Consider the following 18748-nt stretch of genomic DNA (forward strand, 5'->3'; position numbering starts at 1 on the left):
CATCAGCACAGACCGGAGCGTGATAGAGCCCAGCCCGATAGAGCTCAGACACACGCTATACCAGATGACAGGTATCAGGAGGAGCACGAGGAGGTCAGAGCTCACACAGGACACATGCCTCCACCCTGTGGATGTACATATGAGATGGTTTGTAGACGCCGCAGGATCTTGTTACATAGGGGACGTACTCGCCGCTTCATCTCCAGACGATCCAGGATGATGGCAGCTTTTCGGAGGAGACTTACTCATCGAGATCTCGCCCCACCAGCCGCTCACCTCACTTTTGCTCAGATTTGTACTCTCATAGCAGGAGGCAGAGTCGATGGACAGGATTTCCAGTATTATTTTGGTTCTCAGACTCCGTGATACATGGACTTGTATCTTTGCATTGACATATTGTACTCATCCCCCCATTTTGCACCCAGGGGCGGTTTCCTTGCATCTAGCTTACTTTGTATTTAGGCTCGGATTTGACATTATGTACTTTCACTTGCATTGTATTGCGTAGCACTTAGATGATATTCGACGATGCCTCTTCTTTGTGGCACGTTGATTTTGTGCTATCTTGTACGCAGAGTTCTTGATGTCCCATGGGCCCATTTTGGCCTTTAGTGGACAATAATACACTTTCTTTCTTTCTTTCTTTCTCTCTCTCTCTCTCTCTCTCTCTCTCTCTCTCTCTCTCTTAATATATACATGAAATAACCAATGACCTGGAATGTTTGCAGTGAGACTATATTGAATAACATCTTCTCAAAGGACAGCGTAGAGGAGATACTAGCAGCACTTGTAAGTGGAACTAAAAGCCTCAAATTTCTCTAGTTTGTCTATTATAACACCCATGCAAGACTTTCATAATGCGTGGCTGATCAATCTTGCATCTGATAGCTACCAGGCTTAAACACCGGGTAAGTTTGGAAATGTGTTATTGCCCCCTTGTGGGACGTATTTTGCTTGGAAAGACTTTTTTTTTGGGTAGAAAATGTGAAATGAGATTTAATACGGTCTTCATGTGTTTTCACATATATAATTTACATCTTTACATACAAAACCAGATACATAGCGTTGTACATATATACATGCATATGCACTATATGACCATCACCTTCCTGCTTTTCTTAGACTTCCCTTGTATCCTCGAACAAAGACTGTGAGACATATTGCTTGTAGCCCATATAACTTGAAAACATCTTCTACCAAACAATCTTTCTAAATCAAAGGAATTTTCACAGTTTACTGGCTGGACCGAATCGAGACAATCAGCCACATAGAGTCGTGGATCTTAGAACTCTTGGGGTAATCATCAATTAAATGCCATTTGCTAAAGGTTTTTTACAATGGATGAAGCAAGCTGCCTAGCTGACACTTCGCTTTATTCATTTGCACTTTTGGCAATTTATTACATAATGTTGGATAATTTTAGTTAAACCTGGTCATAAGGACTGTATCGAGTTCCAAGAGGAAAGTATTCAAAATTTTGAAATTTGAAAGCCCATGGCCATGGCTAGAGGAATGCATCTTCACGAAAATATAAGTTTTTTGAATATTTGGGTGTTCTACACTTGGACTTCAATTACTTTCAGAAGGTACATGGCACCTTTTGCAGCTATTGTTCCCTGCTCTCCCCGCGTTCTGTCTTCCCCTCCCCGCCATTGTCTCCTTTCTCTCCTGTTTCCACCCTTCCTGCCCCCTTCCTCTTCTCGTGCCTTGGATGGGTGGGTGTGGGCATGTGGGAGTGGTGTGTGGGTGGGGATCGGGGTATAGGCGTGGTTGTGGAGTGGGTGGGTGGTACATTGCCTTTTCTTGATGTTTTCATTGAGGTTATATGGGACAACTTACATTGCCTTTTCTTGATGTTTTCATTGAGGTTGCATGGGACAACTTACTAGTCCAAAACTTCTTATGCAGAGGATCACATGGTACATGGGACACTAGGGCAAGATTGGCATGGCAAACAATGATTGTTCCTCACATAAGGGGAGGCCTAGGCATCATCAAACCAGAGATGGATAGTAGATCCCTCTTGGGGAAGGCGATTATTCAAGTCTCACTCTAGGTTCAAAGCCCTAAAAACTTGTGTTGTAATAATGAGGGATTCTCACGAACACTAGATAGGAAGACAATGGTACAGTGGATTTTCACAAATGTGCCATTGCCTTGGAGGGGTTCTCATTAATGAAGAGTTGGTTAAGGTCTTGCAGCATTTATTGGTTGGCCTAATTTCTGCCAGCCCTCATTTGCAAGAATGAGATATCACGCTCACGCCTTATGTGGGAAAGCCCTTGTTGGTGGGTGGGTGGGTGGTGGGGTCGGTGTGGTTGTGGATGTGGGTGGGTGGGTGGTACACTTTTGTTGATGTTTTCATTAAGGTTGCACGGGACAACTTACTAGTCCAAAACTTTTATCTGGAGAATCAGATGGTGCACGGGACACGAAGGTAAGAGTGGCATGGCAAACAATGATTCTTCCTCCCATAAGGGGAGGCCTAGGTATCATGAAACTAGAATGCAGAGTAGATGCCCTCCAAGTTCAGAGCCCAAAAACTTGTGATGTAATAACGAGGAATTCTCACGAACACTAGATAGGAGTACAATTGCACAAGTGGATTTTCACGGATATGCCATTGCCTAGGAGGGGTTCTCCCTTAATGAGGAGTTTGATAAGGGTCTCGCAACATTTATTGGTTGGTCTCATCCCACGTTTGCAAGAAAAAGATATCACGCTCGCACTTTATTTGTGCTAGCCATCATTGCAAGAAGGAGATATTAGGCTCATACCTTATCTGGCACTCAGAAGTTTGTAATTAGGAGGGTCTCATGCTTGGACACATTGCACAGACGTATTGGGATAGTGGACTAGCAAGATTTGTGGGCTCATGGCACCATCTTTCGCATCAGTCGGAGGAGCAATTGCAAGCATTGGTGCATACGAGAGGGGTAGCTCTTGGGATGGAGGAGATTTGGTTAGCCATCCTAGAGGCTTGGTGAAAGGGTCTTAGCTAGGGAGTTGCTGATGCCATAGAGGTGAGCTGCATCTACGAGTTCTTGAAGACAAGAATCTCCCTCAAAGCCTCTTTATAGTGTATCAATTGAAGAAGTCCAAGGACAAGGGCTGGTGGGACATGCCCTATTTGCTCTTCTTCATCACACTTTTGGAAGGGGTCCTTTGAGTTAGAGGCCATTGATAGAGGCCTCGTGGATGACAAGATTCTCGACTCGCTCAAGTGGTGGAGGATTACAGTTGTGGGATGGCTAGGAAAGAGATGGACCATTGATCCTAGGCCCAGCAAGGAGGAGAACACTAGTGTGAACCATGTTTTGGTCACATTTGTGGACCATCTACTGGCCAACGAATAGTTCTTACTTCTTGTGGCTAGTGGTTCATATAGGCCTTCCCATAGGTCTGTGACAAGAGTGGATGCAGAGAGTGAAAGATCATAGTGGTAGGGAGAGAAGCAAGCTAACACTAGGAATGGAAAGGAAAGATAACAAGCATAATGGAAATAGGCCTGATAACGAGACCTATCAAAGCCAATACATGGCTCCCATAGTACATCCCCCTCTAAACCTATCAAAGCCAATACATGGCTCCCACAGTACATCCCCCCTTGGTTTCATAACAGGACATGTTAGGAAGCCACACACCAAAATAAGAAAACCAATACATCTTTTTAGAGATACTATCCAAGGTAGAGGACCTTTAGACTCCATGAAAACCAAACACTCAATACATATCATTTTAGGGGGACTACCTAGGGCAGAGAACCCCAAAATACATCAAGCTGTAGGAATAATAAAAATAGATATTTTAGAAGTAAGAGATGTCCTCCAAGTAGCTAAGGCACATGTGTGCACGTCCCTGCGAGTTGATGACGATGTCAATGAAGCGCTAGGTAGGAATGCCAAAAAATATGTGTCGGTGAAGTCCATGGGGTAGCTACACGGAGCACTCACATGATGACTCTCAAAATGCCGGAAGGAGAGTCACCAATGTTGAAGTAGAAGCCTCAGGTACCACGACCAATCGGGAAGTCAATCAATGCGAGGTACCTCAGGCACCGATTGAATAAGCAATGTTGAAGAAGTCACTTGTTGATGTAGAGTGGTCTACATCAAGCTCGATGTAATGCACTAATCAGAAAGAAAGAAAGAAAGAAAGAAATTTTATTAGAGTCTTCGGAAAACCGATGGGTCTATGAGACTGAAAGAAAACCTGATACAAATCCCAGTAAGGGTGGAGCTACTGAAACGAGCATCACCACCCGTGCTGAACCCTAAGTCTGATCATACATAATTAAATACATCTGGATGTAACAATGAAAAGAAAAGCACTGGAGTGGAGCGAAATCCTCCGTATGTCATGTCGCCCTGGCTGGTGCATACCCGGTGATGGGACGCTGGCGCCCGTCAAGGGGTGCCGTGCGTATCAGTCTCTTGGACGAGGCTTGACATAAGACTAGAGCCATCGTGAATCCTGTGAAACGTATCCCGGGTCTAAACAATGACGGGAGGTCCCCCAGAGTGATCTATGTGTCCCCTCGATGTCTCGTGTGTTGTGTTGCGGTCGTCGGGTCGGGGTCTCTGTCACGTCTGCGGCTAGAGACTGGACGATCAATATCACTCGATGGGAAAAACTCTGTGATCCTGCTCTGAGAGGTGTCTGATGATGTGGCCAAGCCCCGTCTCTTGAGTAAGTACTCTCTGTGTCGGACCCCCTCGTGAATGAAGGTCGTGAGGCATCTCTGATCTGGATAGGCGAGGAATCTGGAAAGGATCCCGGAGCTGTCTCTGAAGAGGTAGTGGTAGCGACCTCAGATCTCGTAGTACACTGGGCACCTGAAAATAAAATGCTCCTCCGACTCAACCTCCTAACAGTCGCACAATATGCATCAGCCCCTCTGCTCTGCTGCTCTCTATGCGGAGGCGGTGTGATGATACTCGAAACTGTCCGATGGAGATCCGTAGTGAGTGAGGCATATGAAGCTAAGTGTACACCGGTGGTGTGATGAATCCCTCCTCCGAAATATGAAGATAGTAATCTCTGTAGAAACTCAGCTTCACTGGAAGCTCCCTCGGCTCCAACCAGGTCCTAAAGGTGTGTAGCTGCAGGAGATCCTCTCAAATGACCTGGTTGGTGTGTGGCCCAATCGGGATGGTGGGTGGGAGTACCGGAGGGGCATCTAAACTGTACTGAAAAGGAGGTATCCTATCGATGTGGAACCCTAGTCTCACAAACCATCTGTGAGTCCGTGCATACCAGGATCGCTCGTCTCCCTCTGCTGCCAACCTCATGGAGGAATCGAGAGCCAACCATGGCAACCTTTGTCTCCCTGATGTGCAGTCCCCATATGATCTAACCCGGTGTAGATATGTGATGGTCTAAAAGGATGCATCTAGCTGGAGTAGAGAAGCACCAAACTCGGCTTGAATGATGTGATGTGGTACAGACGGTTTCCCTCGGATCATCCGTGAAAGCATGAGGATCTGCAGGCACTCCACCCGTGTCCACTCTATCTCTGACATGTCAGGCCCCCAACAAGGGCTGCCATACATACCGGCTGGTCGGACCAAGGAGTCGAAGAGAAGAGCCTTGGTCCGAGGGTCCTGGAAGTGGGAGTGAAAGCATTGTCTCTCTAGCCGAGAGCCAGTGAGGCGTATCCCCTACTCAGTCTGGCTTGCATCGCTGGTCTCATTGTGAAGATCGGGCCGGAGAAGATGACCCCGAAGTAAGTGTATGAGGATACGATCTCAACTGGTGACCCACCGGAAGTAAAAGGAACTTGCTTCTGTTGCATGTTTACTCGAGAGGTGTTAAAGATCATGACCTTGGTCTTGCCAAGGTTGACCTCCAAATCATGGGATAAACAAAAAGCCTGCAGTGCATCCAGGTGTCGCTGGAGCCCCTCGGGTGTGGACGATAAGAGTGCCACATCATCTACATAAAGAAGAATCCTAATGATGATCCCAGCAAGTGAGCAACCGGTCCCTTCGGACGCCCCCATGAAAGTCTCAAGCTCATCGATGTAGAGGCCAAACAGGATCAATGATAAGGGACAACCCTGTTTGACCCCTACGGTACTCAGGATCTCATCTATCCAACCTGCGCCTATCCGAACTCGGCCTGAGACTCTCTCATTCAGTGCCATGACTACCCAGATGATCTCCTGATCAAATCCCAGTGTTTGTAGGCGTGTGATGAGACAAGCTCGAGGTACTGTGCCAAAGGCTTTGCAAAAATCCACAAAGCAACAATATACCCTCTCCTTCCATGATCTAGCCTCCTCAATGACACTCCTGAGGGTGAGTATGTGATCCATAGTCCCATGGTCTCGCCTGAAACCGGCCTGACCCTCTGCTCTGAGACCTCTCATCTCTGTGAACAGGCTGACCGATGCATCCAATACAGCTGCATAGATCTTGGACATCACATGTCCAATCATGATAGTCCTGTAGTTTCTCGGGTCCATGGGATCCCCTGCCTTGTGGATGGGGGTGATGGTGTTGAGTGTCCAGGTGCGGGTGAAGCCAAGGCAAATAGCGTCATTGAATAGCTTTTCTAGGATCGGGATTAACGTGTTGATCCCATATGCGATAAACTCAGTGCATAGCTCCTCGTGATCCTTAGCTCGGGCATTGTGTAGTTTCAATGTCGCGTCCTTGACTCCTGAATAACGTGCAAGTGGTGGAGCAAGGTGTGTGTATGAGATCTGGAGTGGGCTGGTGTGGGACATCATAAAGATGGTGTGCATACGTGTGCCAGACTCTCGTGTCGGTGATGGGTGATGGGGACCTACGCTCAAGGAATCTCCACAAAAAATCCTCAGAGTTGCTGCAGTACAAGATGTGCAGCAGCTTCTTCTCATTTCAACGAAGAAATGCCTGCTTCTTCCGACGTACGAGACATCGGTACTTGCGTACCGTGTCTGGTGTATTCGGGAGGTGACATCTGGTTTCAAGTCGGAGCTGTCGGCGATAAGCCTTGCACTCCGCATCGTACCAATTGTTGCAAGGTACAGAACCAAGAGGTGGTGGTCTAGTGGACCGGTGGTGTGGGGAAAGATTTGGAGGGCAGCCTCGTGGAGTGTGCGACTAATCAGGGCAACACGGTCCTCTATGAGTGGTATGTGATAGTGGTATATGATCGATGTAGGGTAGGAGTCTGTTTAGGCGTCCAGAGTAGGCCGGTGAGAGGCTGTGATCAAAGTGTATGTTGTGGTAGGTGTCGTGCTTCATATGTGGTGTGGCTAAGCGTGGGGTGGCGATAGTGAGGAGGGGCTCTTTCTATTGAGACAGCTTATGCAGGTACTCCTCTTGATGAAGAACCTGACGCTTTTGAAGAAGCCAAGGATAATGTGCATTGAGTGCATGCCATGCACAATGAATTGCAGTCCATTGAGAAAAATCAGACTTGGGATGTTGTGGATTTGCCACCACGGAAACATGCCATTGGTACCAAATGGGTTTTCAAAGTGAAAAGGAAGCCAGATGGGTCCATTGATAGATACAAGGCATGGCTGGTTGCCAAAGGCTATGCTCAAAAAAAGGGCATAGATTATGAGGAGACTTTTGCTCCTACATCCCGGATGACCTCCATAAGGTCAGTTATTGCCATGGCTGCAAATTTTGTTTGGAATGTCCATCAGTTGGACATAAAAACAGCTTTCCTTAATGGGGACTTACAGGAAGAGGTTTATGTCAAACAACCTCCTGGATTTGAACTTTCGGGCAATGCACTTCAAGTTTGCAAGCTGAATAAAGCTTTATATGGGCCGAGACAGGCCCCATGTGCATGGTATGCCAAGATTGATGCCTTCCTGGCAAGTAAGGGGTTACACAATAGTCTCACGAAAAGCACCCCCTACATCAAGAAGGATGGGAAGGATATTTTGGTCATCATTCTTTATGTAGATGACATGCTACTCACAGGGTCAAATGAGGAAATATTTGCAGATTTCAAAGCTGAGTTGAAAGATGAATTTGACATTACAGATTTGGGCATGTTAAATTTCTATTTGGGGGATCAAGTTCATACAAGACAAGCGTGGCATTGTTATGTCTCAATCCAAGTATGTGCAAAAGCTCTTGGATAGGTTCAACATGCAAGATTGTAAGCCTATAGGCACTCCCATGGAGCCGAGGCTGAAGCTTACTATGTATGATGCAGCCAGGCTGTTGGATGTCTCATTTATCTGTGCAATACACGGCCCGATATTCAGTATGCAATATCTTAGTTGAGCAAGTATATGGACAGCCCAAAGACAACACATTGGTAGGCTGTAAAACGCATCTTCCGTTATTTGCAAGGCACAAAGTCTTATGGCTTGATGTTTCCCGGGGGGGTGACTTGCAGATGCATGCTTACAGTGACTCAAATTGGGCTGGAGACTAGGACACCAGGCAGTAGTGGTAATTGTTTCTTTTTGGGCAAAGCTTGCATTTCTTGGCTGAGCAAGAAACAATCTACAGTGGCTACTTCCTCATGTGAAGCTGAGTACAGGGCAGCTTTCACAGCAACAGTTGAATATGTTTGGCTGCGTCGTTTGTTTGTTGATCTTCATCTCTTATTGGAGGGCCCTTCTCCAATTATCACTGATAGTCAGAGTGTTATAGCATTGGCAAAGAATCAAGTGTTTCATGCTCGCACGAAGCACATTGAGGTTCATTGTCATTATGTCAAAGAGAAGTTGCATGCAAGGGGGATCAGTATGATCTATGTGTCAACACATGACAATGTTACAAACGTGAGAAGTTTGAGGCATTTGGCAGTGCCGAGTCCTCCTTAAGCCTACTCTCCCTGAGAGTCTGTAGCAACCAATTCGGAATTGTTTTGCCTGCATGTATCTCTTGAATCTCTTGCCTGACAACTTCATCCACACCCTGTGGAGGAACAAAATCAGCATGTGGCTGAATCGGGGCATGTGGATCAAGAGGAGGTTGTTGTAAATTCTGATTTCCAGCATGAGCCTCAGTTGGGGAACCAAAAGCTATAGGAAGCATCCCCTCAAAAACATCATTTGAAGAAGATGGAAGAGTAAATTCAGCATGTGCATGTGCTGAATTCTCTGAAAAAATAACATCTCTACTCACAAAAATCTTGCGAGAGGCAGGATTGTAGAGACGATTGCCTTTGCTTTGTGCACTATACCCAACAAAGATACACTTGAGTGTCTTAGCTGACAACTTATGTCGAAACTCCATAGGCACGTGGGCATATGCAACACAACCAAAAACTTTGAAGTGATCCACTGAAGGCTTTCTCCCATGCCAAGCCTCATAGGGAGTGATTGTCTTCAAAGCCTTAGTGGGAGCCTGATTCAAAACATAATTGGCACACATGGGGCCTTCGAGCCAAAATCTGTGGCTGCTCCCTGCTCCTCCTGCTGCCCTCCCCTTGACTCCCCTCCTTGCTGCCTCCTCCCTCCCCTCCCTCCCTACCTGCTACCCCTTCCCTTCCCCTCTCCTCCCCTCCCCTTCCCCTGCTGCTGCCCTCCCCTCGACTCCCCTCCTTGCTGCCTCCTCCCTCCCCTCCCTCCCTACCTGCTACCCCTTCCCTTGCCCTCTCCTCCCCTCCCCTTCCCCTGCTGCTGCACTACCCCCTCCCGTGCTGCTGCTGCGCTGCCCCCCCGTGCTGTTTCTGCGCTGCCCCCCCCCCCCGCACTGCTGCTGCGCTGCCCCCCCCCTCGGCGCTGCTGCCTACGCTGCCCCCCCCCCCACTGCTGTTCCCGCGCCCCCCCCCCCACGCTACTGCTGCTTGCACCTCCCCCCCACTGCCTGGTTTGTGTGTTCTTGCTGGTGCCGGTCTAGGGATTACATCACTCAGCTCATTAGACCAGTGAGGAATTTTTTATGGAGTGGACTTGATGGCACAACAGATGTTGCAGCGAGGGTGGCCTGGGAGACCATTATTCTCCCTACATGTGAAGGGGGCCTTAATATCATTGACCTAGACTTGCAATGTAGGGCATTGCTTTGTAAGGTGGTGGTTAGGGGACTCATGCCTGGGCAGGAACCTTGGAAGGATTTCTTTTTTGGACGCATTCAGGCTTGCACACCTACCTTGGGAGATGATTGGGTGGACAGCGCTTGCTGGATTTTTACTTGGTCTCTCTCAGATCTCCTGCCTCTCCTCTCACGACTGCCATCCTCAAAGCTTGGGGGAGCTTCAGGAACACTCTTCGAAGGATTCCACCCTCCACCCTCGAAGAGATTGATAGGCAGTCGATCATTTGGAACGATAGTATACTTGATGAGCATGGCAGACCACTGGGCACTTCCCATTACATGCAGTGGTCTAGATGGGAGAGAGGCCCCGCCTACACAGTAGGCACTTGGAAGGCTTTTATCAGGCTACCTGAGAATTAGAGACTACAGTCCGTGAGTCACCTCAGAGGGGTAGCACGCAGGATTCAACAGATAGATGCAACCATCCCAGTGAAATGGACAGTTGAGATGCCTATTACTTCCACCACTTGGATGGGAGCTTTTTCGAGGACAACAATTCCTCTACAGGTGATCGCACTTCGAGGTCTCGGGGAAGATGCACTGGTCTTTTGATGTTGGGGATGGAGGTATACTCTCTAGATCCACGGTTGATATTCTTCTAGAGGTTGCCTTTCAGCCTGCTGTCAGGATTGCTAGTTTTGTGGACCATGGAGCGGGCTTGCAGTGGTACTTAGACCCTGACCCTCTGCTCTTGGCCTTGGGATCCTGGAGGTTGTGGTTATATGGAGGTGTACCTATCAGGTGCTTGCAGTGGGATCCAGGAGAGTGGGAGTGGATAGATCATGGGCACCGAGAGAGAGGGATTCCCTTATTTCGTTTCACGGTTGGTAATGCCAGGAGATTTCAGCTGAGCAGTAGGGATTGGATTCCCTCCAGAGCCCCCCATTGGGACAGCTTCTTCATCACCGCAGATTTGCATAGGAATTTCTAGAGGCGGCTCTGGAAATCCCTTAGAAATAGAAAGATCACTCTTTTCTTTTGGCTTTCTATTCATGGAGGGATTGCAGTGAACCTGTGGAGATCACGATTTGGGGCCGATCCCACTTGCCATTTTGCTGAGGTGTAAGCCTCAATGTAAGCTGATGTGTGATGCCTTTCTCCTTCAAAAATGCCTTAAATTCATGAGACATATACTCCCCCCCTCTGTCAGTGCGAAGTGTCTGCACATTGAGTCCTGTTTCATTTTCAACCATGGCTACAAAGTGTTTGAAATGCATAAACACATGTGATTTTTTCTTTGGACCGCCGTAGACCCAAGTATAATTGGTGTATCATCTATGAATGTAACATAAAAGAGATAACCACGAAAAGCAGGTGTCCTCATGGGACCGCAAACATCACTGTGTATGAGCTGTAATTTACGAGTAGCTCTTACTGTACCATCCTTCTTAAAAGGAAACCTATGCAGCTTGCGAAGGATGCATCCCTCACATGCATGAGGAGGAGGTGACTCCAAAGGAGGCAATGCATCAGCCATAGCATTCTTTCTAAAGTGTCATCAAGCTGCCATAGCTCATGTGCCCATATCTGGCATGCCATAACTCCGCATTTTGCATCGCAGCAGTGGGAGTGCTCACTGAAAGTGCAAGATCAGAGCTTTTCTTATAAATGTCAAGCTGAAAAAGACCCCGATACAAAGTTCCAGACAACATCAAAGCATAGTCATTCTCTTTGTCTCGGACTACACACTTAGCATCATCAAATATGACCTGAAATCCTCCTCGATTGAGAGAGGACATTGAGAGTAAATTCTTCTTTATACCTGGCACATAAAGAACATGAGTAATTCTGAAATCTGTGCCATCCGTGGTCACCCACTCCACACATTGAATAAGAAGAATTGTTTGCACGTGTCACCTTCTTTTTAGCAGGTGGGGCATGCAGAGATGCAAAAAGACTCTTCCTTGAAGTTATGTGCTTGGAAGCACTACTATCAAAATACCAAGTATTTGGTGTCTCATTGACACTAAAAGAGCATGCATCCTTTGAAGGGTCATAGTTGCAAGTCAAGAAAGCATACGGGTCATCCTCAAGAGTAGCTGTACTATCTGGACTAGCCAGTGGAAAATCTGAAATGCAAGACAAAAAGGCATAGTGCTCTTCCACAAAGTTGGCTGTAACATCCCCTACATCATGTGCATTAGGAGCTGATGCATCTGAGACAGGCAAACCCGAATCCTTTTTCTTCTCTTTAGCTATTCGCTTCTTGCATTCACCAATGTAATGACCTGGCTTCTTGCAATAGTGACAAATGCCCTTCCTCTTAGGCTTGTCTGCATCACCTTTAGCCTTATAAGAAGGCTGTCCTGAATCAGCTTTATGCTGATGTTTGGGCTGATTTCCATGTTGCTTTTGCTGCCCTTTCCCTTTGGGCTTGAACTTTAAAAGCATGGCATGCTCACCAGCCCGTGTTGCCATATTCTTTCTTGTCTGCTCTTCCTGCAACAAGAGTCCTATCAACTCGTGAAAAGAGAGAGGATTTCTGCCCCCTTCGATGACAAATTTAGCAAGGTGTGGAAACCGAGATAAGACTCGGAAAGAGAATTCAGAGTAGTGTGAATCCGGAATAATCTCATCTATATTCAGCAACTGTTTCCTCAAATCCTGAAGTTTTGTGAGGCGAGCATTCATGGAATCTTCCTCATCCATATGTGTATGAGATAGCTCTCTCTTCAGGAAGGAAACTCTGGCATCATTTCTTGCTGCAAACATGCTCTCTAAAATCTCCCAAGCTGCCTTCGAGGTCTTGCATGACCGAATGTGAGGAATGATAAGCCTCTTGACAGAAAGAGAAATAACTGAAAGAGCTTGCGCATCCCTTGAATCCCACCTTTTCTGTTCTGTTGTGGGAGCCATTGGAGTAGCAACTGCTGCTCCTACCACTTGTCCTACAATTTGATCTATACCCCTGCCTCCACCTGTAGGAGTGACAGGTGTAGCCACAGTTTCTGGCCTTGTCTAATCTCCATTGACATAATTCCAGAGATGTCTGCTAACCAAGATGTTGCGAACCATAAAACTCCACAAGGAGTAGTTGGTGCCATCCAACTTATCCTTTTGTGTGAGGACTCCAAACACCTCATTGGGGTTGTTCTGAGCCATATTTGCCAGAAAACTAAAAAATGCAGCAAACTAGACAAGTAAAATCCTTTCCTGGGATGTATGATGCACAATCAAAGTCTGCCAAAAATTCTGCCCAGAATGACAATTGGTGTCACAGCCTATGAAAGGCTTGAAATGCACCAAAGTGCTCTGCAAATGCCTAAAAATCTGCCAAGTATATCTGCAAAAATTGGCAAATGTTTGCAATGTGATACAAACTGATTCGAAAAGTGCTTGCAAAGCTCCCATATAATCTGTCAACTGCCAAATTTCATCCAAAATGCGAAAGCCCCAAATTCCTGCAAGAAATTGCACCTGAAGGGGGGCAAATCAACCAAAAGCCCCAAATTTTGCAATTATCTGCAAAGTCCCAAATTTTGTCCGGAAGATTGCAAGCAGAACCAAAAAGCCCGAAATTTTTGAAGCAGATTCTGCAACTTGATTGCAATGTCTGCAACAAACAAGATGCCCCAAATGTGCTCCCAAAAACTAAGCCCAACAATGGCTGTCTGCAAAATGTGCCTGCCAAAGATCACCTGCAAGTTTCACCTGCAAGGAAGAGCTTGTGCGCAAGTACAACCTGTACGGCCAGGTACACACACTTGGAGTAAGAACCGTACAACTGTACGGCCGATGGTGTACGGACACTCAATGATGTACAGACCATTTGTACCGAATGTCTTGCAGATGTACGGCGATATGGACAGTCAACTAGTACGGATAGAGTACAGTCGATGTACGGACAGTTGCACATAACCGTACGGGGCAATATGCAAACAGAGAACGGGCGTTGTACAGACAGAGTACGGCACTATGTGCGGACAGAGTACGGCGCTGGCAGAGTATGTTGGTACGGCGTTGTATGAGCTGTATGGCACACTTGCAGCAGGCTGTACGGCAACTGTCACACCCGTAAAATTTGTACAGTAGACTTGCGATGGTGGTACGGAAGGCGTTGCAAGGACAAGTTCACCGCAGTTCCATACAATCATACAAACTGTACGGACGACGATTGTACGGATGGCGTGCTCCAATGGGAATGCAGCATACAGACGAAATGCAACAAGAGGAGGAGCACGAACTATCCGGGCAGGAGGAGCTTGGGCTGGGAGCAGAGCTCAACGAGGCTCTGATACCAAATGTGAGAAATGGAGGGAGCAAGAATTCAAGAGTGAGAGCAAGAGCAAAACGTAAGTGTGCACTAGAAAAGATAAGATGAGTACAATGTGAACTGTACTAACCCACTAATTGTGGTTAGGGGGAAAAACCTCCTAGTGAGGGAAAAGTGTCCCTAACTCACTTATTTATTACATTGGCCACTGCCTGGAATATGCCAATAATTCTAACACCCCCTTGTAGTGCCAATGTGATGTACAAGGAAGTGATCAATCACCAAAAGGAGATAAGTTCAGGGCACTTGGGATGTAGTGGTTTGAGGCATTTGGCAGTGCCCTGAACTTATCTCCTTTTGGTGATTGATCACTTCCTTGTACATCACATTGGCACTGCAGGGGGGTGTTAGAATTATTGGCATATTCTAAGCAGTGGCCAATGTAATTAATAAGTGAGTTAGGGGCACTTTTCCATCACTAGGAGGTTTTTCCCCCTAACCACAGTTAGTGGGTTAGTATAGTTTTGTCACTTGGACAAAACTATCCTCACACTGTACTCATCTTATCTTTTCTAGTGCACACTTACGTTTTGCTCTTGCTCTCACTCTTGGATTCTTGCTCCCTCCATTTCTCACATTTGGTGTCAAAGCCTCGTTGATCTCCTGACCCCAGCCCAAGCTCCTCCTGCCCGGAAAGCTCATGCTCCTCCTCCTACTGCATTCCATCCGTAAGCTGCATTCCCGTCAGAGCGCGCCATCCGTACAATTGTCGTCCGTACAATCCGTACGACTGTACGGAACTGCGGTGAACTCGTCCTTGCAACGCCTTCCGTACCACCATCCCAAGTCTACCGTATAAAAGTGATTGCAAGAGCAAAACGTAAGTGTGCACTAGAAAAGATAAGATGAGTATAATGTGAGGATAGTTTTGTCCAAATGACAAAACTATACCAACCCACTAACTGTTGTTAGGGGGAAAAACCTCCTAGTGAGGGAAAAGTGCCCCTAACTCACTTATTAATTACATTGGCCACTGCCTAGAATATGCCAATAATTCTAACAGTTGGCACTTACTTCCGGCATACCCTAGGCATTGAATGGGACCCTGCGAAGACAACTAGCTTTTGCTTTGTCTCTCACAAGAAGAAGTCTCTTTTATTGTTTTCACAAGCTTTAATATAAATTACTTTTCTCTGGTAAAATAATTAATATCTGAATGAAACTGCTAACATATGGTCAAACTAAATGTATATATTGTTTCTACTGTCAAACTACGTGTATGTATCTTTACTGAAGTAATGTTGTCAAACTGAATGCACGTATTTATTACACTTCTGTTTTGAAAGCATGAAACTCAGGATGCTGATGTTATTAAAATATTCAGCTTTGAAGTATCCCAATCTTTCGTGTATGGGCAAATGCAGGAAAAAGAGAATGCAAGTGGAAACTTAGAATGGATTACAGTTTCCATCAAAGTGCTCAAAAGATCCTCTCCAACTGGGTTGAAAATGACATTTCGATCAGTAAGTTGCTCTCATACACACATGCAGGTACATTCATGCCAGTATTGCAGATGCACAACTTAAACTGGTACACTTTTGGTGCACATTGAAAACTGAAGCAAGGAGCCTTTTGCTTTTGTACCCCCTAACTATAGAAACTTAGGACAAACAACAAAGCTGCCATAGAATGCTTTCTTTTCTTCATCTACATCCAGTGTAATCTGTTCAGGACTCTTTCTACATCCAATGTAATGTGTTTAGGACATTGAAAACTGAAGCAAGGAGCCTTTTGCTTTTGTACCCCCTAACTATAGAAACTTTTGGTGCACATTGAAAACTGAAGCAAGGAGCCTTTTGCTTTTGTACCCCCTAACTATAGAAACTTAGGACAAACAACAAAGCTGCCATAGAATGCTTTCTTTTCTTCATCTACATCCAGTGTAATCTGTTCAGGACTCTTTCTACATCCAATGTAATGTGTTTAGGACATTGAAAACTGAAGCAAGGAGAGATTTCCTTTCTTACCCCTAACTATAGGAACTTAGGACACTTTCATAGATTGCTTTCTTTTCTTCATCTACATCCAATGTTATCTGTTTAGGACCATTTTGTCTGACTATGGTCATGTATGAGTCTGGATTAGGAAGGGTAGGCATCGTTTGAGAATTCCCAGTGGCCTTGATTTGTGCAGAGCACTTTTGTATCATCTCACTGCTTTGTCTCTGAGTGTAGATGAGGGAAGGACGGACTCAATCTTTGGCTGACTGCTTGCGCGCAGAGTTCCGTTTGACAATCCATACTCTTGCTAGTGTGGCTTCAAATGATCTATATGAGGTGAGGAATCATAAGATTAATATTTGAAGCTTGTCAGACGGTGCAATAGGATTTTTTTGACTCGACTCAACTGATACAGGGGATACGGGCAATTGTGGTTGATAAGGACAATTCTCCAAAGGTAACATTTCTCTTCCCGTGCTCGTATTGTCCTGTTTGGCATCAATGCATGTATTGACTTATGGGTCATTCCTGTTGGTTAACTTGATTGCATAATAATCTTTCAATTCCTACGGTATGCAGTGGGATCCAGTGTCTTTATCGGATGTCACACAAGAGAGGCTAGACCGCTTGTTTCAATATTTTGAAGATCCAACACAAGAGCTGCAACTGCCTGATGAGGGACTTCTCCCAAGGTATGTGAAATTCATTACTGTATAAAGACTTCAGAAATCTCTTACAGTGCAGCAAACTAGCCCCGTCCTGTTTGCTTTAATGAGTCATAACATTGGGATGATGGCATCATTTTGCAGATGGGCAGGAAAATTTGCAGCAGCAGTCTAGAAGAATCCTCCAAAACACTTCATTGGGTGGTGCATTTTACTTTGATGCAAACTACATAATTGAACCGTCGTAAGAGCGTGTGTACCTAGAAATTTGCAGGCATTGTTACAACATGCAACCCGACAAATAGTCAATCTGATCCAGAATCAGAGGCATTGTTACAAGATGCAACCAATAAATCCATCAATCTGTCAGCCCTCATGTTGTATTCAATTATTCACCACTGTTGCAATGGGCTTATAAAATTCAAGGACATTTGTAGAAAGGTCGTTCTGTTTTATCCATGTTTTCCAGCCTTTGAAAGAGCTAAGAATAGCCGAATGCCAATATGCTCCTAAATGTTACTTGAGCTGTGGGGTAAGCGACAATAGCATGGACCTTTGACGATGACTCACAATCCACAACTGTCGATTTACGAGAGAGAGCCTTCCTTTCAGAACCAGCACTCAGCCTAATCCAACCTATGGAGAGGATCGTGGACAATAAAACGTTTGCTATTTGGACCTGTGTTTGCTTAGGCCATTCTGTAATGACAGAAATAGTATGAATAGTACAGGATTCATTGATTCGAGGATTGACTCATCAGGAGGAACCTTTCCGTGATTGCTATGAGAGATTTGGGGCGTAGTCAGTCACGGGCGGGCACAAACACATTTGTAGGATGGTTGTAAGAAGGCAGCTCGAACCAATAAAGAATGATCGACTGGATGATAGTCGATGCTGAGCAACAGGTGGTGTTTCTGGGAGTTGCTAGTGGGAGACAAGGCTTAGTAAGTCACCAAGTTCGTCCACCAGCAAAGAAGGAAGCTGAGCAGTGCAAGGTAGTTGCAAGCTGAGGTCTAGAGCCAAGATGAAGCTTAGCAGTGTTACGAACTCACAAGCAAAGGTCCATAGCCAAAGGCGATAAGCCCAGCTTAGTATATAAGAACAGGGAGTACCAAGTTCCAACGAAGAGCCCCTCCCCATGCTCCGGAAGAAGCACGGGACGCGGCACCTGAATGAAGCCCGTCAGCTTGCGAATTAAATGAAATGAGGACGGAGATTACGCAGGAAGCCACGATTCACGGTTGTCAGAGCTCAGTCCATGGAGGCGGAGAGGCGGGTTGCCAGGGGGTATTTGGGCCAGAAACCCGTTTAGTCGGCGGACGGGGCATGGGGACTCCAATGTTGGATGGAAATCATTGATTAAGTTGAGAACATGGACTCCATCGGGATCAGCTTGTGAAGCCCTTCAATCTTAGGTGTAGCCGAAGTGCTCTTGATAGTTGTGTGTAATCAAGAGCCAAGAAATGAAGTGGTGTGACGTTTAATTTATTTAATTTGGCATTCATATCTTAGTGTGCATCATTCTGTAAGATTAAATACTAGTCGAGGATAGGACCGGAGAGGCTCTCATCCCACGAAGTAAAAGAGTTTCCAATGTGCTACCTTCAGGGGTTGCAAATTGGCGTTTGTTTCTACTATAGGGTTTAGAAGGAGGCCACACAGTGAATGAATTTCTCATTGTGGTACCAAAACAGGCCATGGTCTGCTCCAACATGGTATTCGAGTTGCTCCTCTTGTTTTCAACATGATATCAAAGCCTTGTTACTGAAATCTCCCATAGTATACACATTGGTGTTGAACAAAGGAGTTCCTCTTGAATTGATGAATTTCAGTGATTCTATAAAACATCAACATTTTGTCGACCCATA

At 45.9% G+C, this 18748-nt stretch overlaps 1 protein-coding gene across 1 annotated transcript in view; it reads left to right on the top strand.

Annotated features, from left to right (window-relative positions):
* The window catches only part of LOC147891527 (3-hydroxyisobutyryl-CoA hydrolase-like protein 5), a 106148-nt gene extending 88789 nt beyond the window's left edge, over positions 1 to 17359 (top strand). Inside the window, exons 10-15 of the mRNA XM_087388247.1 lie at positions 729 to 789; positions 15639 to 15737; positions 16449 to 16550; positions 16630 to 16671; positions 16794 to 16906; positions 17024 to 17359. Coding sequence (XP_087244373.1) covers positions 729 to 789; positions 15639 to 15737; positions 16449 to 16550; positions 16630 to 16671; positions 16794 to 16906; positions 17024 to 17054 — 448 coding nt within the window. The 3' untranslated portion in view covers positions 17055 to 17359. The remainder of the gene's footprint in view (positions 1 to 728; positions 790 to 15638; positions 15738 to 16448; positions 16551 to 16629; positions 16672 to 16793; positions 16907 to 17023) is intronic.
* The last annotated feature ends 1389 nt before the right edge of the window (positions 17360 to 18748 follow it).

This window comes from Dipteris shenzhenensis, chromosome 17 (assembly GCF_047967505.1).
Source record: "Dipteris shenzhenensis isolate YYH24624 ecotype China chromosome 17, Dip_SZ_1.0, whole genome shotgun sequence".
Classification (NCBI taxonomy): Eukaryota; Viridiplantae; Streptophyta; class Polypodiopsida; order Gleicheniales; family Dipteridaceae; genus Dipteris; species Dipteris shenzhenensis.